This window comes from Gracilinanus agilis, chromosome 2, assembly GCF_016433145.1.
Source record: "Gracilinanus agilis isolate LMUSP501 chromosome 2, AgileGrace, whole genome shotgun sequence".
Lineage (NCBI taxonomy): Eukaryota > Metazoa > Chordata > Mammalia > Didelphimorphia > Didelphidae > Gracilinanus > Gracilinanus agilis.
The window spans coordinates 431,662,198-431,680,642 of record NC_058131.1 but is presented as its reverse complement, the minus strand read 5'-3'; the positions used below and the strand labels follow the sequence as shown (position 1 = coordinate 431,680,642).

The window sequence follows — 18,445 nt, the reverse complement described above, 5'->3', positions numbered from 1 at the left end:
AAATAAATTCTATTAATAATTTTTTAAAATGCATACAATATTTGCAAGTCAATCAACTGAAGCATATTCAATACCTGCACTGCTATACTTATAAGATGCTCCTTAAAGAAATAAAGAACAAAGTAAATAACTGGAGAGATGGTCAGTTCTCATGATTGAATGATACCAACATAATCAAAATTATAATACTCTTGAAGTCACTTTACAAATTTAGGGCTAAGTCACACTATCAAAGGGATACTTTACAACACTAAACAAAAAATTTTAAATTTATTTGGAGGAACAAAAAGACTGCAATATAAAGAGAAATAATGGAAAAAATAAGGCAGAAAGTGGGAAAGCACTTACTATTTTCTATTAGTTAAAATGTAGAAAAGTAGATCAATGCAACTAGGTAAGGAAGTAGGAAATAACTAGATTCAAAAGCCTAGAGTTCAATAAAATAAAATATATAAATTACTAAAGAAAATCCTTAACATGTAAGAATTTGCTGAGTAAACTGAAAAGAAGCCTGGCAGAAATTATAGCCACCTTATATCATAGGACACTCTAAAATGGATGTGTTTTGGATATTAACGATTTAAACAAGAAGTTAAAGATTAAAAATCATTAAAAGATTAGAACAAAATTAGTGTAGTTATGAATAAAGGGTAAATTCTTAACTATATAAGAGAAAGAGGAAATTCCAAATATTAAATAATTTTGGTTTCATTAAATTGGAAGGCTTCTGCATGAACAAAAAATGAATGCCACAAGAATCAGAAGGGAAAAATTCTTTGTCCCAAGGAACAATTGAAATGACTGAACCACAAAAAAAAAAATGGCTCTTTGTGAGGAGGTAGAGGAGGTTAGGATATTAAGGTAATGTAAACAGAAAATAAATCAATTTTTAAAATTTTTTAGAAAGGAAAGTAGTTGACTGGAGAAAAAATTTTGGACCAAATTGCTGATAAAGCAATTACCAAAACCCAAAAAAAGTAAGATATTTCTCAACAACATTCCCAAAAGAAGAATTATAAACTATTAATAACAATAGGAAAGAATGCTCCAGACCACTAATAATAAAAGAACTGCAAATCCAAGCAACTCTAAAGGTTCCACCTCATATCCAAAAAACGGGCAGAGATGGCAAATGTTAGAAATAGTCAGTAAAAGGTAGGCAAAACAATGCACTGTTCACAGAGCTGTGTTAACTGGCCCAATCATTGTAGAAAGTAATTTGGAATTATGCAAAGAAAGTAATTTAAATGTCCACAAACCTTTTGACATAGAGACTGCACTGCTAGACATATGTCTCCTCAAGAGGTCATTATCAAAAGGACCATATAAACTAAAATACTTATAGCAGCACTTTTTGAGGGAACAAAAAACTGGAAACGAAATAGAAGCCCATCCACTAGGGAATAGCTAAACAATATATGGTAAATTAATGCAACAAAATCACTAAATACTCAATCAAGGGCTTTCCATGTGCCCAGTGCTATGCTAAAGATTATAGGGAAGCCAGGGAAGATAAAAGATCAAAATCAGAAAAACAAAATACATAATATAATAACAAATATTTAGCAAGCACCTACTATGTGCCAGGCACTGTGCTAAGAGCTAGACATACAACAATGTATACACAAAGAACAATAATAATAAAAAAAGAAACTGAGATCTGCATAAGTAATATAACCAAGCTTGGCCTCAAAGAAAAGATATGAGAAGACATTTCCCAGCGTCTTTGAAAATATGTGGACTATAGATATAGTATTATTTTTCATAAAATGTCATATTTTTTCAATATATTAGTTAACTTTACTTGTGTGTTTTTCTCTTTTTATTATTCTGTTACAAGGGAAAGGTCTCTGGAAAGAGATGGGGGGAGGGAGCAAGGAATATACTGGGAAATGCGGTGATATTAAAAAGATAACAATAAAAATTTATTTTAAGAAAAAAGTAATGGATCTCTCCTCTGCCACCCCAAAAAATACATTTTATCATGCATAAACAAAAGATCTTACTTAGCCCAAGACATTTAACTGCCTAATTGAGTCCTTCCTGCCCATGCATGGCTGCAGTTATTTAAAAGCAATAGGATCTTTGTACAAAAGAAATTCAAGAAGAGAGTTGGACTTCTTAAACCACAGATTCTATCACAGAGGATGTATAGAGAAAGAAGCAGCTGATTTTGCCTCAGTATCATTTGAAAAAAAAAAGGAACATGTTTGCTAGAGAACAAACTTGGCTTGAGAGAAAAGACTTGCTTTTGAAATTTTAAGAAAGTAATATAAACAAAAGTGAAATTTGCCTTTATTATGTCTGAAAGCCACAGACTTGGTAAGACTTGAATATGGTGGCACTTTAGAGTAGAATTCCCATAGTAGTACCTCTTACATCCATATAAATAAATATTTAACCTCATTTATCCCATGAAGAAAAAACAACATAGTTTTTAAAATCTTTGGATTTTACATTTGAGTTTCTGAACTGCAGACACTTATGTCAGCAAACAAATCTATGATAACAAGAGACATGCCATTTTCAATACTACTCCATGTCATTTGGAAAAATAAACTATGTAAAAAAGAGTTCTAAAATTAATTTCTATCATTAATCTTAAACCCCAAAAGTTTTCCATGTTAGTCAAGATGAAAATTCTAACTAAATACATTTAATAAGCTACATCCAAGTACAGAAAATACATTATCTCCACTGTTATAATATGATTTAACTCATTTACTGAAGACGGAGGGAAGGTATTTGCCAAGAAGAAAGAATGAAATTGAATGTAAAAGCCATTTTTAGTTACTTGAAGTTATTGAAGTCAATGATTTAACATATTTAGTGCTCTATCTTCATAGCATTTTGAAAGATTAAGCTCTGTTCAGCTTTTTAGCAAAAGCCTATCTGTACAAGTATCTGTAAAAGGTCAATCTGACATATACTGTCTTTGCCCTCTATAATAAAGAATCTAACAAAGCTCCTAATTCCTAGAATGCTTTTTCCCTCATGTCATTAACAGCAATAAAGACACACAAACATTGGTCAATAAGAATAATTTCATTTCAATTAATTTGGGTAAAATCAGAAATTTCAAAGGAAATACACAGGGAGCTCACTCCCTACACACACAGGTGATGTTTTCTTTCTTATTTCTTTGGGAATACTATGAATTACTTTAAAGTCAAAAGAAGCTTTAAAAACTTTTGATTTCCCAAAACATTGGTAAATCAGACTTAGGGCTAAAGATCATGAATTCAGAGCTGAAAGGGCTCTTAAGAGATCAACAAGTCTTATCCCCTAATTTTATAGATGAGCACAACTAAGGCCCACAAAAGTGAAAAGGCTTGCCAAAGGTATCACAGGTAGGGTAAAAAAAAAAATAAGGAAGCCTTTGCCCAGCAGCCCATTCCATGACACAGAACAGTTAACTAAAAAGAATACAAGAACAACCATCCATTGATAGGATCTTTTTTCAAAAAAAAGACACACCAATATAATGAAACTGGGTGGCTCAGTGGATTGAGAGCCAGGCCCAGAGACAGCAGGTCTTAGGTTCAAATCTGGCTTCAAACACTTCTTACCACTCTTCTGCCTTGCAACCAATACATAGTATTGTTTCTAAGACGGAAAAGTAAGGTGTTGTTTTTTTTTAAAGTAAATTAAAAAACTATGAGGGACCCCAAATTTGGAGTTTCCCTAGTTTAAAGGGTTCCTCTTCAACATTCACTTAATATTTTTTACTTAAGCAGTATTATCACAAAAGTATCAGTCATCAAAACAGCATTCACTCCTAAAATGTTCTTTAGAAAAAGAACAGTTAACCTATATTGATAACAGAAAGCTACCCATGAGCCAACTCTCTTCAGCAGCACAAACCAGTTATGGAAATACAAACAATTCTCAAATGAAAAGCATCCTCAATGACACATAACTTTTAAATTAAAATAAAATAACTTTTCATGGGACTTAGATGAGTGAAAATGAAGTAAGAATAATCATAGCAGTCAGTCTTCTGATGGCCTTTAAGAGACTATAGGGGGTCTAAAAAATAAATATTAATAAATGTTTAAAAAAAATAAAAAAGAGACTATAGGGGAGCAGCTGGGTAGCTCAGTGGATTGAGAGCCAGGCCTAGAGATGGGAGGTCCTAGGTTCAAATCTAGCCTCAGACACTTCCCAGCTGTGTGACCCTGGGCAAGTCACTTGACCCCCATTGCCTACCCTTACCACTCTTCTGCCTTGGAGCCAATACACAGTATTGACTCCAAGACAGAAGGTAAGGGTTTTTTAAAAAAAGAGAGAGAGAGAGACTATAGGGACTCAAGTTCAGCAAAAAGGAAAAATTATTTTAGCTTAACAGAACTATAACTAAAATCTGAAAGTACACAAAGAGTGGTGAAAAATTATTGTAGGTTTGCTACTTAAGAGGAAGAACTGTAAATAGGGGGAAAATAAAGTCTGAGGGCTTCCTAAGAGTAGCCAAAATTGAAGTATCAAGTTCCTGAAAAGAGTAATCACACATTATCTTAAAAGGTAAAGACTGCCTTGAATGCCTGAATTGAACAATACATGCAAATGAAGCCTCCACTGTAAAATGAGCCTGCATAGCTCAAAATGCATGTAAGCTGGTTCATATTAAAATATTTTGGCTCATGGTAACTTCTTGACATATGCCTACCTGTTGAGGTAGATTTTTAGTACCAGTTTGAAGCATACTTTGTATATGCTCCATGAGCCCCAGTCATTTCAAACACACATATGGTCAACAAAGAACATATAATGGTTGATAATAGCTTCAGTCTTTCCTCAATGGCAAATTACAAACATTTTAGAACAAATCAATGAATGCATGATGAAGTATGACTTTTTAAGTCATATGGCCATTCTGAGGAATGTTAGTGTTACAATCATGGTAAATCAGACCAATGAAGTTTGTCATTTGGAAATCTCCAAACCATCAGCAATTAAAAGGTTTTTCCATGAACCTCAAATCAACTCTTCTCTGGAGCTTTCATTTTCCTTAAAATTCCTTTTGATTTATTTTTGTCAATGTGAATAATTATACTCACAAAACTATGAAACTGACAAAAACAGAACCCCAAAAAAGGCCTGTATAATCTGAAAACTATTTAGCAGCATCCTGAATATAAAAATGGAATACCAATGAAGATTTATAAAAGTTCTAAATCTCAGCTTCTTGTCTTTATATAAAAATTCTTTAAATCTGCTCTGATCTTTTATATTTTGATTATAGACTATTTTAATTATGCACTAAAAAAGAACATCTCCCTCTAAGAAAATGAACACCAACTACTCCAAAGTCATTTCCTCAATGCAATCTCCATTAAGCCTCTAAATACTTCCTTTACTAATTCAATGAATTAGAACTCTATTGTTTATGAATCACCTTTGTGTTTGAGGGCCTGTAACCCTACTTTTATAAAATACAATTGCTATGGAAGGAAATGATATTTATGTCTGATTAGAAATGAAAACACTATTACATAAATCAGCTTGGGCATTTCTTCACGTCTTGAAACATGATCGGCAATTTGGTCTAATTGGTGATCAAGGAAACTATCTTGTGATCAATTAAAGTAATTACCAGATTCCGGCAACACAACCTACCTTAATTTCAGCTAGAGTCTGCACTTCTTCAACTTTAATTAAAAATAATGAAAATTATTAAGCAGTCTGCAGGGCAAGATCATTGCCAAGCACATGTGTGTCATATGACAGGACCTTTACTTGGTACTAGTGGCTTACCAACATATAAACATTCTTTATGCACCAAGAGTCAGCAAAAAATGTTTGAGCCAGAACAAAATTAAATATCGCACTATGGCCTTTATTTACATAGATATACTCTTTGTTCACAACTACAATATCAATGCTAGAAGAATATAAGATCTTAATTTGTAAACAATGCCACAAAATTTAGAACAGCTAGGAACACAGCAATTGTTAGGGACAAACCAAACCGAGGTCTCATTCACTCTATAATGAATATTTTTTCTAAAGTATCAATAATCCAATGCTGGCTCTGTGGCTGATAAGGGTAATTCTTCCTGACTTTTGTAGATAGCCAGTTTGAGAACAACTGAAATTCACTTTTGGAAGGGTCTGCCAAAAATTATTCAAAAAGTTGTATAATGATATATTGGGGTTTTTAACATTGTTTTTGTTTGTTTGTTTGTTTTTGCCTTGAAGTACAAATCCCACTAGAGAACTAAGTCATTTACCAGTGATGGCTTAACTACTAAAACATAAAAGACACTACTAGGCAAATTCTCCAACTAGTTACCCAAATTCTTGGCCCTAAAACAGCCTATTCTTGCTTGTTCTAATATTAGGTTTAATATCTCACTTAACTTGTCTGCCTCAGTTTCCTCAACTGAAATTGAGGCCCAGAATATTTCCTACCTCCCAGAGTTGTTGTAAGAAACAAATGAAGTAATATTTATAAAACATTTAGGAGTGGCCAGCACATAGTAGGCACTTAATGCTACCTTCCTTTCTCCCGTTCCACACTAGATTAACTCTCCTGTCTCTGCTAAGACCATAAATATACAAGCTTCCAAAGCCAGAAACACTGCCTCCACCCCAGATTCTTGGCATAGTTTTCTTTTAAAAAAAAAAAGGTTAAATTTTACATTTCGGCAGCAATAGTGAGTATGACAACTCTCATTAAAATTTTTTTAAAGTTTTACTTTAGTTTTACAAAGTAAATTTCTCCTTGTGGTAGAGGATATTTTCATTACCTTATCAATTCCTCTTCTATTCTTTGCACAGAGCTGTGAAATCTTAGTGTAATTGACCATAATAGTATATTCCCACTGACAATATTTTGTCTTTTTTTTTTTCATGAATCATAGTCTGAATACAAAAGGCCATGTATGAATACAATTTAATATAAGGTCACATTTTGTAGAAATCAAGCCTAGGTGTTGTACTTAACAGCTGGCTAAAAATGCAGGTTAAAACTGTCTTTTTCCTGAGGAGGCATTGTTTATTTCTGAATTCTCCTGCAGGAACAAATTTTCTATTACATTTCTCCACTTGCATCACTACCCACTAGTTGGTTGGCAATCTCCCAACTTGGTTATAGCCTTCTTGAATTACTCAAACAATCCTTCAATTTATGCTAGCCTTGGTATCAATAAAATTTCATTATTTACTATCCACTTCGTACTCCAAATGTTTAAAAACTGTTAAAATATTCATCCCTCAGAAATTTGACTAGCTTTTACTATAATTGTTCTCTACTGATGAATCTATTTGCTGATGGATATGGGAATATGTTTATCTACCACCGCTCACAATTTGTCTCTCTTCTCTCTCTAGCCTTGCTCACTCACCTAGACCTGCATTTATATATACTAGCTGTTAAGATTAAAAATGATAAAGACTGATATAATAAGAGAAATTAGTAGTTTAATTAAAGCCATGGCCATGTTGGTAAAATATATGACCACACCTGACTATCTTTTAAATTTACTGCCAGAGCTCATCCTCACTCTCATACGCCAGCCAGTCACCCAGGAAACCAAGAGGCCTTCTCTAGGCCCTCCTCTGAATTTAAACTGCCCTCTGCGTGGGGACGTCAGGCGTCCCCACGCCCAAAAACCGGAAACCGGAAACCCATTGGAATCATGGAAAATGTAGTCTCAAAGTCCCCATGTGTCCATAGGGAGTCTGCTAGACACATCCAAATAGCACTTCCCTGAATTCAAAACAGACATAGCCTAGACATAATACTGTTCAGGGGGGAGTTATCTATGATTCTTGATAGTTCTCTACTTCTCATTTAAACAGGTAAGCTAAAATAACAACATTAGCTCAATTACTGAATCATCGAATATTTATTAAATACAAAATAAGAATGATCATTGCAATCCAACTATAAACCTGGGTCACACTCTCCCACCAATGTACAAAGTGTCCTTGAAAAGGAGTAGCCACATGTATATGTGTATGTATATGAATAAAGAAATCTATGGCCCAGGGCATCACACTATTCTCAACTGTACTCTTGGATGCCCTTGATCTCAGAACAGAAACAATCTACACCAAAAGTTGACTGCTGAGAAAGTTTCTTCTTTGCTGACTATTCTTTTCAAATTGCTATTTGGCTTGGGTGCAAGGGACTAATAAGCTTTTTTTGGCTAAAAGAAATTCCCCAAAGCCTAGGATCTACAGTTATTCAGGTCTCCTCTCTTGGCTAGGCTTTGAGGGGTTTTCCTACATCAAGCACTATGAGATAGTAAAAGGTAAGACAAATAAGCCTTCCCTTTCCCCCAATCAACTCTTTTAAGAAACAAGAATTTTTTTCTTTCCCTAGTAAGCTCCTAATAACAAAGTTTATTCCTTGAATTGCCTCAGCTCCCAAGAGCAGATACAAGGCAGTCCTTAATCAGTCAATGAACATTTGTTAAATGCCCACTATGTACCAGGCTAAGAACCAGGAATACAAAGAAAACTAAAAAATAATTCCTGCTCTGTAGATGTTTACATTATGATATATAATAATAATAACTGTCCACTCCATTCAGTCATGGAACAATGCAGGCTCTAAGTCAGGGGTCAGCAACGTATGGCTCTCGAGCCATATCTGGTTCTTTTGAGGGCCAGATATGGCTCTTTCTGCAGGAGCCATAAAGTCAATTTTTTTTCAGGCACTGTTACAGGAGCACGCACTGTGAGCACTATACAGCTCTCACAAAATTACATTTTAAAAAATGTGGCGTTTATGGCTCTCATGGCCAAAAAGGTTGCCGACCCCTGCTCTAAACTATTCTCCAAACTCTCAGTTCAGCTGCTTTTCTATGAGCCATCTGCTCAGCTGGATGGCAGGCTCAGTTCCTCTCAAGCATCAGGAAACCATCTCTACTCTACTTGTCTCTACTTTGCTTCTGTCTCTGCTCTGCTTCTTCAATCATTGCCTCTTCCTTGAAGGAGCATATCTCTCTAGGTAGTGACTCGCCTCTACCTTTGAGTAAGAAATTTTGCCAATAATGCCATAAACAGGCAATATACAATTATCCTATAGTCATCAAAGTTAGAGTTATCAGAGCTATCAACCTCAAAGTGCTTATAATAGACATGTAAAATAGGTGCTGGCAAGCAAAAAATTTTGGACATCTTTATCTTCAGTAAATTCTTTTTTATAAGGACTGTTTGCTCATGGGACCTTTTAGAACTATACTTCTCCCCAAGTAATTTTCTTTGAGGTACTACTTTCTCAGAACTGTTCATTTTTCTGTTCCTTTCCACAAATAAAATTGGCCAATTCTAAAAAAGAGTAGCATCTTACATCACCATTTTCCATTAAAACTGTCTTATGTGACTCTTGATCCTGGCTTCATTAATAGCACACATTCTTTCTTGACCTCAAAGTGGGATAGTAATTCACTAATAATAATAGGGATGGTAATCAGAATCCTTCAGATAATGACTAAGATTTTACACTTAATAAAGTACACAAATAGTCTTCTAATAATGACAGTTTACTCTGGAATTTTTTTTGCACTTTTTAGCAAGTTATATATGGGTCATAATTGTTCTAATTCTGTGCTATCATAGATATAGGGACTAGATTCATGATTTCATTCATACCAAGAATTCCTGGGTGAAGCAATTCCCTCTACCCATATATATCATCACCTTCTCTGTAATTTATAGTATTAGAGAATTGCCTAGAGAAGAGGTATCAATTAAAATGTAACTGGGAAATGTTTGATAACTTAAATAAAAATATAATACAACACAGATAATGTTAATTTATGGTTTTCTATGTCAGTATGCCAGCAGGGACCTGTTTCTATTTGAGTATGGTCTAGAGTAATGAAAGGCTAAGTGTCCACTTAAGGTTCATCCTGAGATGTAGAGGGAACTCGAACCTAGGAATTCCTAACTAAGGCCAGATCTCCTTCTACCATACCATGCTGCCTATCCATACTGTCATAGTTTGACTAAATTGAATGTGAGGTCTCTTAAATTAAGAAAAACATTTTAATAAAGATAAACAACAAACAAAAAAGAAAAACAAGGAAACAGGGAATTGGTCCTGATGAGGGATGCTCCCGTATATAAATTGTAAATACAGTTTCTGACATGCCATATTCCATAAAAATTCAAAGTTTGAGTATTACTTCTTCCTCCAAAAACATAATACTGAGAACCTTATTCTCAGACTGAGGCAATATCAAAATTAAAGAAAAGATACTATATACCCCACTTCAGCTTTATCATAATAAAGACATTTGGGTCAAAGAGTAAAAAAATGACCAAGCAAACCAAGGGGAAGTATATGCCCCTATACAACACCAAATTTTGATTCACAGAATAGTGTATAGATCTCCTTTAAGTGTCAAGCATATTCTGTAAATCCCATCTATTCACAACACAACCTAGTCAATGGATCTAAGAGGTCTATACATTTTTCCAACTAATTGGTACTTGTCTTTCTCCTCCTATATCTTAAACTGGAACCCATTTCTTCTTTTAATCCTTTCTAAACACAATTACTGATTAATATTCCAATATTATCTTGATAAGTAATACATCACCAAAGCAATACTAAGAGACCCCTGTAATAGAATACAAATACAATACATCTTTAGAACAAAATGGTCTAACATTATACTACTTAAAAGATGATGCTAGTCCAAAAAAAAAAAATAACTTCAAAGAACTCAGCAATTTAAAAAGTCTTTTTTATTTATGTGTTTAAAAAACACCCAGGTTATAAACTTGAAATGATCTCTGATCTGGTTAAAGTGTTCCTGGATTCAAATGAAACAAATCACAAATATATTAAGTATTTATTCTAAACTTGCTATAAGGTTTAAGGAAAATTTTATCTTCACCACTATGAAAAACAGATTTTTTATTTTAAACAATATTAACAAAAGGACAATCTTAGGAATCTGGACCATTAAAACACTGGACACAGTCACTATCTTCAATAACAATGACTTTACTTTAGTCTTAAGAAAACCTAGTAGGGCCATCATGCTGCAATAAATAAAAAACTTCAGAGTTATAGGACATATGACTCTATGGGTGGTCTTGGTCAAGTCACTTAGCCTCTCTCATCTCAATTACTTCACTTATAAACCTAAGAAACTACTATCTATTGTCCTCAAAATTATAAAATGCTTTGGAGAGGCAGTTCCTAAATCGCAGTATATTTTAACAGAATCAAATTTTTTCCCAGCTTGCATCAATCCTACAAAAGATAGTTAACTTATGTAAGATTTCTTAAAATCTCTAAAACCTATTTTATGTAGTCATATAATAAAGTTAGTCATCAGCTGATTGTGAATAACAACTTATGTCTATGTGTCTATATGTCTATGTGCTGAAAATAAAGTAAATACCGATCACTGGGAACATTGCAATGAAATGACAAGGACTTAAAAATAACAAATATTCATGGGAACAAACACTTTTTCCCGAAACAACATAAAACTGTGGATCTAGCTTGAAAAATACAAAAATCACTTTAATTGCAGCTATTAATTTAGTGGTTTTTTTTCAAAAGAGCTCACCAAGGAAATCAAAATAACAAACTAAATTTATGCAAATTGGAAAAGCTCTACTTTTGTTTATCTTCTTACATAAAATAAATTTCTTTGAGTATTCATACTGGAATAATAAATTCTTTAATGCAGGTTATGTCTATCAGAAAATCTACTCGTTGAAGCAAGACTACGTCTCTTCACACAAGAACTGCAATGCTTGTTTACAGTTCTATCAGCAAGGAAACTAACAGTGCTGGCTCTATCTAAAACATTTTGACAGAAAAAGCACACAAACACTGACATATTTGAAGTACTTTGCCACTTAAAGTAATTGCTGAAAAGAATTATTGCTTTTTTCTTTTAAAGTTTATACTTTATATATTATACAAATAGTATTTTAGATATTAAGAAATAACATAAGAGGTACTCAAGTAAAAATAAATTCTTCAATAACCTTGCCAAAAGCACTGTGATTTTCCTATAAAAATTATTCCAATTTGTTGATCTTACATAGGATGAAACATACTGTAACAATCTTCGTAATTTATGTCCTGTTGGGACACAATGATTTAAAGTAACATAATACAGAACAGCATCACTGCTAATCTAAACCACCTGACCAGATAAACAACAGTTTCCCTTCTCTCTTCACTGAGGGCATTTCTGTTTATTGTCATATCATTTCCTAATTTTAGGAACATGAAAAATAAATGCAGCCAACCTGCATTTCAGTTGAAGGCAGAGCCTTTCTAATGTCAGGAAGTTTGCACACACAGGTAGCGGTACAATGTCAAGGGCTCCAGGAGACAGAAAACAATTCAAGAATTACATCTTCAAAATCATTTGCAGTGATGCAAATATGTACTCATCCTGGACAATCGGGACCAGGTGTGGTTTTTATAAACTACACATTTTTTGATGTCACTAAAAAAGTAATTCTTTAAAACAAATTATAGAGCCTTATGTATGAGCCAAATTCTGTATATGCCTCAATCATGGGTGTTTTCATGCTTATAAGGAAGGAGGCAATTGTACCCTCAATATCAGTAATGATCTGATTAACCAAGCTGAATCCTCAAAATGAAACAGTATGTGTTGGGAATGGAGGAAGGATAAGCAAGTAGTTGGCACCCTTACTGTGAAAGCTCATTTTCTATAGCTGCCCTTTCTTTCTGTCTGTCTCTCTCTCCATGTCTCTCTTGGGTCTGTCTCTCTTTCTCTCTCTGTCTCTACCTCTGTCTTTGTCTCTGTCTCTGTCTCTCTCCTGCTAGATCTTTCCTGTCTACAAAGTCTAGGACTTCTTCATTTCTGATCTTGGATCATCAGAGCCTGGAACAATGCTTGGAACTTTATAGGCACTATGTCTGACCAATTCACGTGTGATCTCTTGCCTCCATGTCTTTGGCCAAATGGCTCAGTACACCTGAAATGCTCTCTCCTCACCTCACCTTGTAGAATATCTGACTTCCCTACAAAGCTCAACTCAAGGCTCACATCTGCTCCTGTAGGACTTTCCTAACCATCTTCCACCTCTACCCCAGTTATTACTACTTCCTTATAAGCATGAAAACACCCATGATTGAGGCATATACAGAATTTGGCTCATACATAAGGCTCTATAATTTGTTTTAAAGAATTACTTTTTTAGTGACATCAAAAAATGTCACCTCAGATAGACAGTAAGCCCACTGAGAGCAGAGTGCTTCATCTTTGTCCTTTTATTTCCGATGCCTTGCACACAGTGAATACTCAAGTTTCACTCTGTCCCAAATCCCTTACTTTATCCTATTCAAATCCCAAAAATATGCAGAGGAACGATAGGGGGCATACTTCTTAGGAGAACTAAGACTTTCAAGTTTCAAGAATGTCTACCTGCCAAGAATGGCTGCCCATGCCTATAACCCCAGCTACAGGGAGGTTAAGACTGGCAGGCCTCTCAAGCTCAGGAGATCTGAGCTGCAGGGGACTAATTCCACATCAAGCCCCAAGGAGGATGGTATGGGCCATCAGAATGCCTAAGGAGGGGCAACTGAGCCCAGGTCAGAAACAGAGCAAGCAAATCCCCCTGTGCCAATCAGTAACTGGACTGGATCTGTAAGAAGCCCCTTAACTTCCAGGATCCATCCTTCCTGATAATAAGAAAGTTCAGGACCATATGTACATTTAGCAGATAATAATTCACTAAAAATATTTTTAAATCAAAATAAAATGCCTATCTGACCAAATTTTTATAAAGTTGGTTGGGAACAGGAAAACAAACAATAGTTTAAGGGTGATTTGAAATACCACTTTATGCTGTGGCTGAGAATTTTCAAAGCTCTGCATGCTCCATTGGAAACAGCTCTGCTTTCACAAGCTGTTCTGTCCTTGCCAAGTAAATGGTCTGATACACTTTATTACAAATGTATCAGTTTGCTTACATAGACAAATATATTTAATAATTTTGTCCATAAAGACCTGTGTAAAATAAGATTTCCACCCAAAAGGAGCAGGATTAATAAATCACAACTTGACGAATGTGAGAGGGCTACCTAGCACAGATCTCCAACAGGCATCTGTTACACAGGACCGTCTACTCTCAAGTCTACTGCAATAATCCCAACACAGTTCCAAAGACTATTCCTGAATGAGCAAAACTAAGGCCAAATCACCATTCTGTCAAAGGATCTGTAGAGGAATCTCTACAGTAAATGTTCCTATTTCTTCATGAGATGACAGTTTTTATTTTGGAAATTGAATGGTGGAAAAATGCATTATGAAGCATCTATTTTCAAAAAACCAAGAAGCCAACATAAAAATGAGATTTCATAACTTCTACTTAATAATATACTAAATAATACTTAATAATCTTCATAGTAATAAAAACCTTATACTGAAAGTCTATGAGAATCTGTAATAAAATTTGGTTAATTTGGAAATTATTGATGTGAATAAATTTTAATTGAGGTGGAGTATTATTTTTTCCCTAAAAATATTTTCTGTTCAGAGTCAAACCTAAGTTGCAAATTGATTTCAGCACATTTTAGACACCTCAAACAAGTTCTCAGATTTCTAGAACCACTTCAAAATCAACTTATAATGCTTTAAAATCAAGAAAGCTTACATCATCATTTGTTACATTAAGCATCATGGGTAGAGACATCAAATGACACACCTTTTTCTATTAAACAGCAAAATCATCTGTCAAGTATTTGCCACTAAGCATTGACCTTCTCTGAATCACTCAACTTCTTTTTCTGATTTATTAACTTGAATCACACAAGAGAAATATCCTACCTTCAGCAAACCTAATATATGAAAACTTAAGGCTTACCCCAAAAAAGGAATTAAGTTGTCATTCACTTTACAAAAGGATTCATAAGTTTACTTTGACTTAAACTATATTCAATCTAAAAAAACTTAAACTATATTCAATCTAAAAAAATTTTTTAACTATATTCAATCTACAAAATATAACTTAATTGAAAGTTATCTATTCTACAAATACATGCTTTTGAGTTACCATGTATCAACCCTATATATTTTTTCTTTAAATGTGTATTACTATCTTCTGTTTTTATATCACCTTCACTTCTCAATAATGCGATGTATTTTTTCATTTACAATATGTAGTCCCCCTAAAGAAAATAAGAACAGTAAAATCTCAATTAAGTGAAATGTTCTCACCAGGACTAAGGTTAACTGAATGTTCTGATTAACTGAGAATTAAGCAGAAAATTCTTTATTTCAAACCTTATCATTGAAAAATCTTCCTAAAAATCCATCAACAAAAATCTTTACTGCATTGTTCAAATGAAATAAATTACTTTAGTGACTGAGGATCATACAGCAAATCAAGGTCATCATTCTAAATAAACATCAATTCTTATCTAATAGACGGCAGGAGAAGAGGTTATATGCCTAGGAAAAATTCAGGGAATTTTTTTAATAGCAATAATTCCAGATATAGAACTATAATCTTATCATTTGCTTCCTTCCTCTAAAAGCTAAATGAACCAAAATTCTTATTTCTGTTTTTAGTAGCTTTTTCATAAGTGTTCAATTAAGCAAAAGAAAAAAACTTGTAAGAATGTAAGGTCTCTTTCTTAGTAGTCTGATTCCTTTACCAACATATTCTAGTAAAGAGTTTCATGGGTAAAAATGGCAATAGAAATGGTATAACTTAGAGGTGCTGCACCAAACAAAAATCCTGGTTATATTTTTTATGCATTTTTTCATCCAACCAAAACATTAAATAATACAATGAAGCCCTCACTTGCTGAGCACCTGTTAAAGCAATCAGTCACTTAAAATAATAAACTCTGCTGTGCAAAGAACAATGATAATTGGACCAGTTAAAATAAATGTTCTAGCCACCAAAGAAAAACAGTAGAAATACTGTAATAAATGCCTCAAAGAGCATGCTTACATGTGCAGGACCAGCAATGCAGTACAATGAAACATTTGCTGGCCTAGGAAGTCAGGCCTGGATTTCTTTCTAGTCCTGTAGCCAAACATTTAAGCTTTCTGTGCTTCAGTTTTCCTACTTGCCTGTCACAAGTTCATGCCATCTGGCTAGCCTATCTCCTTTATAGGACTGTCAGAGTCAGAATGTATCAGAATGTAAGCACAAATTAATTCAAATACCTATTTGGGATTTTTTTCTGATTTCTTAGCCCTGTCCACCTAAGGTTCTATTATAATAAAGCTCTGGCCCCAACGAGAGAGAGGCTTCACTAATAAAATGTTTCTCTTTCTCATCCCACTATGCAGTGAATACATCCAGATTCTCTACCAACTCTGAGCAATTTTGTGCAAGATAATAAATCCTGTGGAATGGCATGAAAATGCCTACAAAATCTTGTGCAAAACCCTCTTTCCCCTCCCCCAACAAAATCCATCTTGTGCAAATACAACCTAAAACCTCTTCTAGATATGCAAGGCCAACAGCAATAATGATTTAGTTCATTCAAAATGACTGCTCTACTTAAATTTGGAATATTCTGTCAATAGCAAAGAACAAATTTAGCATTTAAGAACAAGAACAAGTTTAACATTAGGAACACAAAGCATATACTCTCTAATACATCACAACTTCTCTGAGGTCAAACAAATTTGGCATGTCTCAAAATATCTTTTCTTAGAAAGGACAAAAAAAATTTGGATGGCTTGGTGTAAGCCATTTTCTAGGCCCCATTCTGATTCTGCTAGTTTATCTAGTTGAAGGACAAAACAATGTATTCCCTGGTGGCCAATTGACTGGTAATGAATGAGCCTCCCCAAATTAAGTTGTAAAGGGCAGGTCATTCACCCTCTCCTGCTAGACTTTGCTTTCTGTGGGCACAGCATCAGAGCACCCAGCATAGACTGTATGCCATGAGGGGAGGAAGAATTATTACAGAATGTGCTCTTCTACATCTGAAAGGGACTTCAATATCCATCACATACAATTATTCTCTGAAAAAGAATTCTTTCAGCCATCATACCTAATAAGCATTTGCTTAAAACCAGTCTTTACTTAAAATCCAGTCTTTGCCTAAAGACCAGGAAATAAAATGTATTCTGTATGCTAAGGAGATGTTGTTTGGTTGTGTCAGTCATGTTCAATTCTTTGTGATCTCATTTAAGGTTTGGAGTAGTTTGCCATTTCCTTCTCCAGTTCAGATGAGGAAACTGATGCAAGGTTAAGTGACTTGCCCAGGGTGGTCATACAGCTAGGAAGAGTCTGGGGCAGAATTTGAACTTAAGCCTTCCTGACTCCAGGCCAGATACTTGAACCATTTTTACCATCTATCTGCCCTAAAGAGATGTGGCCTATTCACATAGTTCATCAGTATAGGGAACTCTGAGGGTAGAAACTGCCTCTACAAATGCAGGTTAGCTCCACCCCTACAAGTTATCAACTTAAAGAGTTGTCTGGGATACTGAAAGACTAGGAGGGGAAGTCAGATCAAAAGCAGGACTTGAACTCAGATTTTCCTGCCTGGGACAACCTTCTATCTAGTATGCCAGGTTACAGCTTCTCACTAAAAAAAATTTCAATAAATGTCTCTACCTCTACTGCCACTTGATAGAGCATTTCCTTTTCAAAGGTTTTAAAGTTTTCCATGCCCCAAATATCTCACAAAAATAGTGATGGCTTTGGTGATGTGCAACAGGAATAGAAAATATGTTTACATCATTAAGGCAAGAGAGTGGGATAAAACTGAGATAGAGATTCCAGTTCACCCAAAGAAAACTATACAGACACTAAGAAATAAAAAGCATTTCCTTGTGTGAGAAACACTGAACCAATACTACCAGTTTGGGGAAATAATATTGGAGACTTGGCATCCAAATGAACAACTGTGTTCTACAACATAAACAATTTCACTTAAATCCCCAAGTCTTCAGTCAACTTCATGTTAATTTAAAAATATAAGCAAATTTCCTTCCAAGCCCAAAGAAATAAAAGGCAGAAACCAATACACACACATATATCACCAAAAAAAAAAAAAGCTGGTTTGCCATTTTATGAAAAACAAATGAAAAATTATACTCACATCATATTGATAAACTGAGGAACTGCCAGTGGTTTTCATAGCAGATGTAACATTTTAGCAAATGTGATTGTTTGTGAAAGAAATAATTCTGATCAAAAACTAAATTGCAGCCAAAGCAAGTCCTGTGCTTTGTCACTCTAATCCATTCTGACAGGATGCAGTAAGTGGAGATTCCTACTGTGAAAGGAGCAGATGTGAAAGGTCAGCTCTGGCCTGGAACTTCAAAACCGTTAACGTGTAAAACAGTGTGCATTAAAGCCTGAAACAGCTAACCACTGGATTAACGGATGTCCGCTATGTGGCTCTGATGGGCTTTTGGCAAGTAATGGTTAATTTTTAAATGGGTCCATTGTAATCTTTTCCTTTTCTTTTTCCCAGCTTTTACCAGCCAGTCCATTCTTAATTAAAGAC

At 34.5% G+C, this 18,445-nt stretch overlaps 1 protein-coding gene across 2 annotated transcripts in view; it reads right to left on the bottom strand.

Moving 5' to 3' along the window:
• The window catches only part of PCBD2 (pterin-4 alpha-carbinolamine dehydratase 2), a 55,568-nt gene that overhangs the window by 10,125 nt on the left and 26,998 nt on the right, over positions 1-18,445 (bottom strand). The window contains exon 1 of one of the 2 annotated variants that reach the window (XM_044661925.1): positions 18,035-18,184. The exons of the other annotated variant lie outside the window; for it this stretch is intronic. Coding sequence (XP_044517860.1) covers positions 18,035-18,073 — 39 coding nt within the window. The 5' untranslated portion in view covers positions 18,074-18,184. Of the gene's footprint in view, positions 1-18,034; positions 18,185-18,445 lie in introns of those variants that run through there. 2 annotated transcript variants of the gene reach the window in all.